We start from the raw sequence: 13,203 nt of genomic DNA on the forward strand, positions 1-13,203 counted from the left end.
TGACATCCGTGGTTATTCAAAAATATAATTTTCGAATCATTACACCAACTTCCTCACCAGTAATATTATTATTATAACATTATCAACAACGTGTAAATGTATTTCCAACAACGCAAAAATGTTCTCAATATCGCAAACAATGCTCAACAGCGCTTTACAATATACCCTGCTACACACCACCGCATTTGTGTGTGTCAATAAAATATATAGGTGTGTTGTAATAATTATTTTCATATAATATTTATTCATTTATAAATAAATTCATACACTTAACTATACAATTACGTCTAGATTCGTTACGTAATTCGGTAATTTTATACGCTAATAAAATAATATGTATAACCTTATTACAATATTGTATGATTAGGTTTAGCTAATGAAGTTTAAAGTTATGATATAAACAACATACTAATTTTATTTAACTTACTAAAAAACTTAATTTTACTACTACTCAAACTAGTCAAACTATGGGGGGAGGGTGTTAAGGGGCGCCAATACTTCTTACGCCGGCCCTGATAGTAGTAATCCGGTTCATCAATCATCGTAATTCGTAATTTCATATCGTAAGTTAATTTTATAAATGTATCGAATTGTCAACAGTGATACCTATTATTTAGGGAAATAATTTTTATTTGAAAGTAACAACCTGGTTATTTTTGTTAAGAAAACAATAATTTTCAAATTCCCATATTTGATATTATTTTACACATTTATATTTTTCTGTTTTTGCTGTTTAGGTGAGTTAAGGTAATCTTTTTCGTTATTCGAGTTTTCCTATGGTTAATTGATGTAGTCTTTGCTGATGATTGCGAATTCTGAGTAATACATTAGTGATTTACTAAATGTGTAGGTATCATTTTGAGATCTGAATGATCTTCTAGTGTTTAATTAGTTATTTTTAAAGTGTTTAAGGTGTACTACTATTAGCGTACGTTAATCTAAACAGTAAACAAAATCTTTACAAATCGTCCATTCATCGTTTTCAAATAATCCATCAATATTCAGTATGTATATTCTTAGTCAGTTTTTAAATTATTTGTATTTATGTTGTATGTAAATAGTTATATTATGTAATAATTTTATCTGCTGGCACTGGGAAGTTTTTTGGGGCCAAATTGATTTGTTGGTTAGTATAACAAGTACTCCTTATGTTAATTTGGTTGGTCTCCTTACAGTACAAATTAAATTTGGATGGTCTCCTTACAGTACAAATTAAATTTGGATGATAAATCAGATTTATAATAGATTTGTCAGCCTTGTTGGATTTATTCAAAGTATCGTGTACTCTCCTTTTGACTCAATTAAATCTATCAGTTTTAGTGCTCGCTATATATCAGAATTTAATGCAAATATCGATTTTAGAATAACTCGGTGTCCTGATATCTGATATAACAATGTCACAAAACATTTTTTATTTGCCTTTGAGTTAAACAGATAAATGTATCATTATTAATTTGCTCACTAGTATGATGTGAGATATTATTGTTTCTCAGTAGTATGCAGACTTTGTTTATGAGTTTATGATTATGTTACTTATCTGCATATTATATGTAGTGGATTCCGTTTAATGTGAGCACGTTGGGACCAGCCCTGTTTGCCCACATTAAGCGGTTGCACATAGAAACCGAAATTGGTTAAAAAAAAAATTATAATATTATAAAAAGTTAACAAAATCCCTTTCTGCATAAATTTTAATTTTTTTTTGATAAAAATGTACTTATTGTAAAAAACACTAGGATGATAGGAAAAATTTTTAAAAAAATTTTCAAGTGAAATTACCCCTAAAAGTTGATTAAGAGTTATTTTGGATACAAAATAAGGTTATGATATATTTCAATACCTAAGTATTATACTTAAAAATCTATACTTATTTTTAAAATATTCTGGACAAACAGTACTACAAGATAGTAGTTTTTTTTTACCAAAGATCGGTAGTATAGTATCAAATTGTTATTTTTGTAACATAAAGTGCATAGTTTTTCACTTTGCACAACAATAATATTTTCATTCGTTTATTTTTCATCTGAAGTTCACAATTTTACTGTTAGGTAGATGTACTTTTCAACAAAATTGTTTGCCTTTTTGTGTCGAATCGGGCTGTATATGTAGTAACGTTGTAACTTTACTTTCAACAATAGAAACTACGAAAAACTAATTTGTGCCATTTTTGGTACAATATGCAGAAAAGAGTTTTAAGATTTAAATGATACCTAATGCTTTTTATTACTTTTGATAAACACAATCTCAAAGATATGATGAAACCCGATTAAATTAGTCTTTTTAAATATGTGTATTTTAACACTATGATAAAGTAAAAATTGCCCACATAAATCGAATCGAGTGCCCATATTACGCGATTTTTTTAACCATGTTAATATACATTTGTATTGGGACCTAGGATGCCCATATTAACCGGTGCCCACATTAGGCAGAATCCACTGTATATATTTCTATAAAGGCTTTAACTAAAAGTCATTTTATGTTAAAAATATAAAATGTAACTAATTAGATGAGAACTTTTAATTTATTTATTCTGAATATTTTATGAATGTTTAATGGATAAATATATTCAACAAATTAATCAGCATTAATAAGGTACTTGGATTTTATTTTGTTGCTTTTCTTTTTTGGAAGGGGATGGGTACAATTTACAATTGCATAGATTTACCAGGAATGTCATTAAACCAAAATTGTTGAATAAAACTGTTTTGTGAACAATATCATTATTCATGTAGAATTGAAAGATTAGTAAAACGATCTTTTAATCAAAGTTATATATGTTTTGATTTGATATTAGCTAAAAATGACTACATAATGCATGAGTGATAGGCAATATTAATTATAAAATATAAAAATATGTCATCTATTATCACAAAATTACAAAAACTATTAAGTATTAATGTATCATCTCAGATATTATATATGATAGATTTAACTAATAATTCCATACAGTGTTAATATACTGATAAGTGGTATTACGATCTATAGCATTACCTTCCATAGTCGCAATGATCTTTATCGAAGTCATGGCAAATCTAGTAGGCCAAGTTGTAATGCTAATTTTTCTTTAGATCATATTGCAACTGTCATTTCTAGGACACATACAAGTTAATATATTTATGGTCAATTTATAATCTTATCGATTATTATTTATCAGGGAACATATTTACCATTGATAAATTTTCTCTGAGGAATAATAAACATTTTAATGATACATGTGCTAGGCGTTTGAAAAAGTAAATAAACATATCCAATTCTGAAAATTGTAACAGTGTATTATAACCTAACTTAATTAAATAAATTGGTTAAACCAAGGTTTTTGTTTGACAAATATTATTATGGTGCTAAATTTAGAATTGTACTAAACCAACTTTCTATGTAAAATATATATCTTATTGCTGAGATTAAAATTTTAAAAAGTACTTCAGCTAAATCAGTGTATTCTGGCTAGTTTTTGAAAAAGGAAATGGTAATGTTAAAGATATGCTAGATTATATCATAGTATTATACCTGCCATAAATTATTATTGTTATGATATAGTGTTATATTTTTATAATATATTTGTTTAAATTTACCTAACTATGTGAATTTTTGTTTTAGTTTAAGTTTACTTTTTTGAAACAATTTAAGGTTATATTAAATTAAAAATGTAGCCCATCAACATTTTCACTGTGGTTGAGACTAAATGGCATCAATTAACATTTTTTTCATATGGGAAATGATGCCAATTGGCGTTATTTTCCTTATTATTAAATACACTTTAATTTGGTCAGCAATACAATTAAAAAATTAGATTTTGTTAGCATCTTCTACATGTATTAATACTTAAATTTGTGAAAGTTGTATGTTTATATTTTAATTTTTCAGTTTTTTTTTTTAAAATAATTTTTTCAGAGTTACCTCAAGTATACACAAACGACAAATATGATATGTGACTAATGTGTTAAAATAAAATGTATTTACTCTAATAATCATCAAGGTCATTAAAAAATTAAACATTTACTATAAATAACAGTTATTTAATGTAAAGATGTAAAATTAATAAAATTACTTATCATGCACCTATAAACATAAAATTAAGAAATTTGTATATATACGTGAAATTCCCTATTTGAAAAAGAGATTCCTTCCTCTGATTAAAATCTATGCATGCCTATGATTTAGAAATTTTAAATTAATTGTTACATTTTGTTATATTTTTTTTTCATGAAATCATATTATTTTTATCAATTTAGATGAAAGAAATGAAAAAAAATGATGATACTAAAAAAAGCCGCTATGGTCGAATATCTAACAAGAGAAAATTTAATGAAGAGCTCGATTTATCTCTGGGTGAGTCCTATCGCGAAATAAATTTTATATTGAACAAAAAAAACAATGGAAAATCCTCTCCAACAGCTTCAAATAATACGAGTAATGGAAAAAGAAATGTATTTAATATTGGTGACATGGTGTGGGCTAAGACAGGGAAGTATCCAGTATGGCCAGGAATTGTAATTACAGACCCGGAGACAAATAAGTTTTCCAAAAGTATGTTTAAATAAACTATTCAATCAAAATCAAAAATTCTTAATTTTAATTATTAATGATTATATTTTAGATAAGAATATGGTACCTATGTTGCACATCTACTACTGTAATGACGCTTATAAAAGAAATTGGATAAAAATGAAACAAATTTCAAAATTCTCTGGTAAAGAAGAAATATTAGCTGAAATTCCAAAAATATTAGTAAGTAAAAACTTTTAACATAAGTAATTTGTTATTATAAATATTAAAATTTTTTTCAAATTGTTATTTTAAGTGTAATTTATATGCTTAGAGTAAGGTTTAGTCAAAAAAATGAAATGCATATTATTTTTATTTATAAAATTATTTTTAATGATATTTAGAGTGATGGTGGTAATATTCCATTTGGTATTAAAAATCCAAAAGCTCTAATGATAGCTAAATTAATTATTTTTAAAAGTCTGCAGGTGCTGTACTAAAAATAATATACAATATATTTTGTTCCTTTTTGTAATTTTTAATGCAGTATTATTATAGTAATAATTGTGGGTATATTTTTTGCTGTAGGGACTTGTTTGCGCTCATAATTGAGATAATGAAAATCAGTTTGTAGGAACAATTGTAGGTTGACTGGGTTGTGCAGGTGTACCACTATGATAGCATACACTGATGTATGCTGATGCCACACAAGACAGAACTCGTATACTCTTACTTTTCAATAAGTTTTCACCTATCATTCAAATTACAATAGTGATTATTCCAAGTACTTGAGTTGTGTGTGGTAGGCTTTTATCTTTAAGCTATATTTCTAAGTTAACACTTTTTTTGGTAAAAGTTTTTGGTCATAATTGATATACTTTATAACAATTTTAACTCGGAACATCTCATATACATTTTGATTTAGTCTAGTTACATAATATTGTCAGATACTATATAACTATAGAGAAAATTATATTTAATTGGAATAATTTAAAATTTTACAAGTAAAGGCAATTAAAAAAAAAAATGGAATTTCATTTTTTCTTATAGTAAATGATAAACTTTGTAATGCTAGTAATAAGTACAGCAAAGATCTTAATTATCCGTAAATTTCTATTATACTTCACTTACCATCTTAATGTGATATTGTGAATTATAATTATAATATTGCATGTCTGTATTATGGGTATGTATGCACTTGTTACTTATTTTCTTTATAAGATAAATTATGTTTTGTAATTAAATGTATAGGTTAGTACAAAAAAACAAGATAAAGCTGATTTGTCAAGTCTAATGATATTGAGAAAAATAAAATACTCATCAATAAGAAAAAAACCCAGAATTCATATAAACAAACTATATTCTATTCAAAATGAGATCAGTACTTGGTGGCAACCAGTTTTTGTCATGTGGGTGTTAGATAACATCCATTTTTAATCACCACCAAGTCAACTATCTATAAGCCTGTATGTAGTTAGTCATGTTTATGCGCACAACTCAGTATCCCAGTAGTACTGATCTAATTTTGCATATAATATTAAATAATCTAACTTTTTCAAATTATTTTATTTTGTCATCATATATACTAATATAGTAGTGCCCAAACTGTTAGGAGCACCTCTCTTGAGAGGTATAAGCACTTAAAAAGAAGACGTGAGGTAAATATTGATATTGTATACAATATACTACTATTATAGTTAGGGTTGCCTCACCAAACCAGGATATATTGAATACATTTTTTATTTTTAGATAAACCGGAATCCATACTTTTTACATACCTTTTTACATTACATTTTTGACTAAGTCATTTAGATAACATATAATTATTCCATGTCTTATTATTAAATTATTATTTAATAACTTTTTTTCTCTCAACTTCTATTAACCAGGAAAAATTTAATGACCAGCAGAGACATTGGGAAATGCTGTTAAAACCTGGGTAAATGGCAACCCTAATTATAGTACAATGCACTAATAAAAAATATTTCATTTATTCAAGAGAGGTGCGATACATTTTTTTATTTTATTTTTGTGAATGTGTGAATCAAAAAAGTTTAGGAACTGCTGCACTATTATGTATATTTAAGTGAACAAATAATAAATAACTTAATAATATTTTATTGAATTTCATAATTATAAAATTAAATTTTTCTTTATCCGTCAATTTTGGTACCGTTGTAGACGGTCAATTGCGATTTTACTGTGATAGTGACCAAACTATGAATTCATTTATTAATTCTGAGTATAACCATGATCAATATTCAGGTTATATACTTATATCAATAGAAATTATAAATTATAAAGAACTCTTTGAAAATGATCTGCTATGCATCCCAAAAAATTAATACGCCAAGCACTTAATTAATGCCAGTCCATGACACCAGAATATAATAAACTAAAAAGTCTTAAGCCTTATGAAGAGGAGTGTTTGGAATCATTGTATAAGTATAATAATTTTCAATCAGCAGTTATTATAAATTTGAAAATTTGTAGCTAAATAAGTTATTTTATTTACATTATATGTGGTTAAAACTCTTTTAAAAGAGATAAATGTGTGCAAATAAATTATAGCCCTTCCTGCCAACAAACCAAAATTAATAGTGTTATTTAATAGATTTATAACAGATTAAACTTAATATATATAAAAATATATATAAACAAATCATTTATGTGATGTTTCTTGGCTTGGAAACTACTGTACCAACTGGCATAATATTTTGCATATATATTTCTTGAGACTGAGTAATCTTTGCTGTTTTCAGTAGGTTATAGGTTGCTATAAATAATTTTTTTCTCATAAAGGGTATTGTTAACAAAAATAAAATTAAATAAAAATATATAGACTAATTTTAAGTTGTTATGGGATCTTATTTTAAGTAAAAGAGAATATTATTTATTTGATTGCTTGTTCTTTATGTGTAAAACAAAATGCAATATTTGTAGCTTATAGACTCAAAATCTTCTTGACTAATTTTGATGAAAGATTCAAAGATTGTTCTTAAAGATATCAGGAATATTTAGAGAGTTGTTTGAAGCATGTTCAAAAATCAAGTGCTATTTTCAATTCATTTTGTGAATTTCCTATCTTGGTTGAATTAGTTTACAAAGCTACATACATTATATATTAAAACTAAGGTACATTGCTATAGTGTCATATTTTATGTTGGTTCATTTTTTCCTAGATTGGTTATACAGATAGTTTTACATAATTCATAGATTTATGAATAAACAAACTTTACATTGAGCAATAGTTAAATAATGTTTTTTTAAATTATGTATTAATGTATTTGTTGTTGTATTCAGACTCAAGTTTCACGGAGTAAATTAAAAATTAAATGGAATCAAGCCGTAGAGGAAGCTGAGTTTTTAGCAGCATTAAATAGGTAAGAAATTGAATCATAGTGGTAGTAAAGGTAGTTTTAAAAAAAATAATGTGTACTGTTAAAGTTAAATATTTTTCTGTTTTTAAATTGTTTAAATAAACACATTTTATATGAGATTTAATTATTAAATTATATTGCAGAGACCAGCGTATAAGCTCATTTTTTGCTAACAAATTTTTAGCATCTAATTCATCATTGAATAACGAGGTAGGTAAACTGATGTAATTTAATAAGACATTTAAAAGGATGTCATCCTTGTATATGTTGTCCCTGTCTTACTACAATGCATACTTTACTAAAATATATGTTTAAAAGTTCTAATTGAATATTAAAGTAAATTAGACTTAATATCACACTTAAAGTTATGAACAATGTCTATGTTTTCTTTTTGGGTTTATTTACAATATTTTAATTTTTATAATTTTAGTGACCCTTGCAGTATACTATAGAGCCGAACTACAAACACAACCACTTTAGTAAACGATTGCTCACGTTAATAAAATCCAGGTTGTTTAGTTTTTGTGATTGTATTATAGTGACTATGACCGGCATGAGAGTGGGAATTCCAATAAATAATTTATAGCATTAAAATATAGAATGAGATAAATAATTAACATGTGCGCGTTATTAAAGGTTAAGTGAATTATGAGAATTTTTAAGTATTAATATTTTATATAATCATAACTCATAAATTAAAATACTGTAAAAAACCAATAAGAAAATATAGATAATATTTTTACTTTTAAGATTAATTATAGGTCATTTTACTCTAATATTTAAGCTAAACTCAATATTAGAACTATTGAATGTATATTTAGGTATGGTATGTGTCAATAAGACAGAAAACACTTGTGGGTACGACATCCTCTTAATAGTTTATTTGTATGTACATTTATAAGTTTTAAGTATCTTTGATTATTAAGAACCGTTTTATTTCATTTATTATTACTTATTAGTGTTTGGATTTGAAGGCAATATAGATAATAAAGTAGCAACTAAAAAGTTAGCTAAATAATGCATCAGGTTTCCATCAAATAAACTGTATAATTTGTATTCAAGCAAATTCACTACCATATACTTGGATAAATTGTTTTTAGTAAAGTGTGGGCGGTTAGAGCTTAGGATATTTTTATATATTGAGAATTTAGTACATAAATAATTATCCAAATAGTTATTTTAGATTCTGAATGGAGTGATGAATGTATTAATTTTATAAAAATGTATATTTTTTTTTTTTTTGTCTGTCATCACGTTTTGGGAGTAGTATTAGTGCTTTGATTTTTGACTTCAGCCTTTCTTTGAAAAAGCAAATGAATCTAGTTGGTACTTTGGGAAGGTCAAAAGTAAAAAAATTTCAGTAGTTTTCAAAGTCAGGAAATAAGGAAAAACCCTAGAAAAGTATCGTAAAAACGAGCATTTTACATATCATCAGTTTTTTATTTTGCTGTAACTCAAAAACGAATCATTGTAAATACTTGAAATTTTTACCAAATAATCATATTAGCGTTATCTATTTACAATTAATCTTTCAAAATATTTTGACTTTTTTAAGCTATTTATTTATAGATAATTGAAATTTTCAAATTTTCTAACCTTTTTTAAAATGCCGATTAAAAAATTTGGCTTCTCAAAAAATCTTTAAAATTTATCAGAAGGTTTGTTATAAGTACTTATCATAGTAAAACAAAAGATTCTTCAAAAAACTTATGGTATCCATAAGCCAAACAAATTAAATGCATTATATTTGAGTAAAAAGTTAGAATTAAACAATTTGCAATTTTTTTATGTAAGGGCTGCAACCAAAATGTTACATAGTTCATAATCAAAATCAGTTTAGCATTAGTATTTTGACTAATAAAAGACTTTTTTGTTATTTTAAATTTGTCTTAAAAAGTATTTTTATCTCTTCTGATATATTTATATATGTAGCAATATAGCTGTGTATAGAATTTTTTATTGTTTGATACATTAACTTCAACAATTTCACAGAATAAAATAAATGTGGTAAAACAACATGAAAACTTTTTGTATTATTTAAGATAATTCAAAAAAACCTGTTATTTTGACAAAACATTGTTGTTTTTATATTATATAATATTCTTATATCTATCTTTATTTTTGATCAATTATTTTATAATTGCACTTTTCATTTATATTTACTCTTCTATAAAATAATATACCTGCTGATAAAGTTCATATATGAATGTAATGAAATATTTATTACATTTATTATGAATATTTTCAATGATTTACTGTATTTAATTTAACACTGTATTAATTATATTTTTACTACATTATCAATCATTATCATACATAACTTAAAAGTATTTGATTTGTTAAAATGTTGATCAATAATAAACTATTCTTTATTTAAAAATATCTTAATATTTTTTGCTAGGAAAATTTCTGTTCAGCTTAACATTTATTAATAAATGTATATTTATTTAGGCAGGATCATCATCCACTGAACAGGCCGCTGTTCCTAACCAGCAACCTAATGTGTTAGAAACAAATTATAATGGTGATCAACTGCTGCAAGATAGATCTAATCACGAGGAACAAATATTGATTGTAAGTTTAAAGCTTATAATAATCTGAAAAAATATGTTTAAAGGTTACTTGATTAATGATAAGTATATTTATTGGTTAAAATTATTGGAGAATTTATCTATTGTAATTTTAAAAGATAACCTATAATACATTCAATGTTAAAAATGAATTATTTTTTTGTTGATAAGATAATTTTAGCACTTCAATTGTAATACAATTACTTGTTATATGAAATCTCAAGGGGAACTTTTGAGATATCGAGTTTTATTGCAATGATATTTTAGTAGGTTTATGGGGATTTCAGTTTAGGGTGAGATAAAAAAATTTTTTAGATATTGCTGTTCGTCATAATCAGAAACAATTGCATTTTAAAAATTTTCTTATTAAAATTATATATCAATTAATAATGGAATTTTTTGCTTCTAATGATTTTGATGATGATAAACCAATTTATTCCTTAACAGCAAATTTAAGTGTAAGTATTAAAAAATAGCTTTTATGATAAATGATAAAAATTATTGAATTATATTTAATTAAGTTATGTAATACCTACCATCGAAGTAGACAAATATTAATGTAAACTTATATATATAATTTAATTTTTTGCCTATTTTATTGAAGAAATTACTTTTGGGTAGCAATTAAATTTTATCTTTTTTATTAGGATCGAATTTAGATATTTTTTTCAATAAATAACGTTGCTCATAATTTTAATTTATATTTCAGGAGAATGGTTCAAAAGATCACCCTCGTCATTTGATTCCTGAATTATGCCGACAATTCTATACTAATGGATGGGTTACCGGTACCGGTGGTGGAATAAGCATTAAACACAAGTACATATAATTATTATTTAATGTCTTAATTTTCTAAAAAAAATAATATAAATATAATAGAGTACCTAACATAATTTAAAATATTATATTTATTATTTCGTTATCACATGCTATAATTAATCAATTTAAAAAATATACCATTTAGAGAAATTATATTAATAATTTTTAATGATTTATTAGTGATCAAATTTTTATTGCACCATCTGGTGTTCAAAAAGAAAGAATTGAGCCTGACGATTTATTTGTTCAAAATTTAAATGGCGAAGATATTATAGTTCCAAAAGCAGATAAAAAATTATCAAAAAGCCAGTGCACTCCAATATTTATGTGTTCTTATAATGGTAAGTTAAAAAATTATTTAATTCATTTTTTTTTGCTCACAAATAATTTTTGTAAAAACTATTAGAGCGTAATGCAGGAGCTGTGATACATGTACATTCACAAGAAGTAGTTAAATTATGTTTGTTAAATCCAGAAAATGAAATAAGAATCACTGGTTTAGAAATGATCAAAGTAAGTAAAAATTATTATATGGTATTTTAATAGATTGATTTATTTGTAAATACTATTTAGGGAATTTTTAATGAAAAAACGGGAAAATTCTATGATAACGACGAAGAGCTTGTCATACCAATAATTGATAATTCAAAGTATGAGAGAGATTTAGTTGACACTTTTAAAATGGCCCTGATAAAATATCCCAGCACTTCTGCAGTTTTGGTCCGCAACCATGGAATGTACGTTTGGGGCAGTGATTGGAAGTCGGCTAAAACACAGTGAGTATAACTTTTAATATCGTTTGATGTAAATAAAACAAATTACTTATTCTTTTTTATGGATTTTTTTTAGGTTGGAATGTTATGAATATTTATTCAAAATAGCAATTTTCAAAAAAATAAATAATGTTTAATAAAATTATACTCATACTTGTAGACTTGACCCTTAATGGAAAGCAATTGGGAGCTATCCAGGGGCTATTGAAGATAAACTATTTTATTTAATTATTTTCAGACTAAATCTATGTCTTGTGTATTATTTGATAATATAAAAAGGTCTTGTCAAAATATAATTTGTTATTCATTATAAATCATATAATTTATGAGTTTATTATCATTATTACAAAATAGTCTGATTTTTTTACTTATTTAAAACAAAATTATAGTTGCACATCAGTTGGTTGTGCATAAAAAATATTCTATTATTCTATCGATCTTATTGAATAAGCCTATTCAGTATTCATTAAATATTTTTGTTATATCAGTAAGAATATTTAAATTATAGTAAGAGTGCATATATGGTTTTAAAAAACATGCTTAACTTAAGAATTGAATCTAAGCCCACCCAAAATTGAAATACTATAAAGCCCTTTTGTTTTATTAGAATTGTAAAAATCAATTTAGTATATTTTTATCATGACTCTTAGACCTCCAGACTGATTTCTTAAAGATAAGAGTATATCTAATATGTTTTTAACGTTTATGATTATTATCATACATCAAACCTGAATATCTAATATTTTCAATTTCATAGCATATGCATGGACCATTATTATTTTATTTGAATTATTAATTTATAAAATTTTAATTCTAAGCTAAAGTAATGTGTTATATTTAAATAAGTGAAGATATTATCAAACCAGCTTTTAATTATTGTTTTAAGATATCACATGATTTCTTTGAATAATTTTATAACTCATTTGTTGACAGTTACTTAATCAAAACAATAAAGAATCATTGACTTATTATCTTGCTCTTTAGATTTAAATAAAACTGAAGTTAGAGTTACCCAATGATCTCTCTTAAGATCATCTCTTTTATTATTTTTATATATGCTGTCACTTCATGTCCGAACTAACTTACTGTCTACTGGAATGGTTTGTTAACAACATAATAACCGTGTTAAAATTAAGTGATCATCTAGTTCAATAATTGGAAACTAAATATTAA

General features: G+C 25.0%; 1 protein-coding gene across 5 annotated transcripts; it reads left to right on the forward strand.

The window, feature by feature from the left end:
- Positions 1-696: 696 nt before the first annotated feature.
- On the forward strand, positions 697-12,321 carry LOC113554344 (probable methylthioribulose-1-phosphate dehydratase). Of its 5 annotated transcripts, none has more exons than XM_026958147.1 (12): positions 697-846; positions 905-1,004; positions 4,236-4,530; positions 4,601-4,731; positions 7,792-7,871; positions 8,012-8,078; positions 10,320-10,442; positions 11,148-11,257; positions 11,438-11,598; positions 11,664-11,770; positions 11,831-12,033; positions 12,107-12,321. In XM_026958147.1, exons 3-12 carry the CDS (start codon positions 4,236-4,238, stop codon positions 12,165-12,167), a joined length of 1,338 nt encoding a protein of 445 aa, XP_026813948.1. In that variant the 5' UTR covers positions 697-846; positions 905-1,004; the 3' UTR covers positions 12,168-12,321. The 5 variants fall into 5 exon arrangements, with proteins under 5 accessions (XP_026813948.1, XP_026813947.1, XP_026813950.1 ...); XM_026958149.1 differs by having other exon boundaries at positions 728-1,004; positions 4,236-4,332; positions 4,399-4,530; XM_026958148.1 differs by having other exon boundaries at positions 729-846; positions 893-1,004.
- Positions 12,322-13,203: the final 882 nt, after the last annotated feature.

This window comes from Rhopalosiphum maidis, chromosome 2 (genome assembly GCF_003676215.2).
Source record: "Rhopalosiphum maidis isolate BTI-1 chromosome 2, ASM367621v3, whole genome shotgun sequence".
NCBI classification, from domain to species: Eukaryota; Metazoa; Arthropoda; class Insecta; order Hemiptera; family Aphididae; genus Rhopalosiphum; species Rhopalosiphum maidis.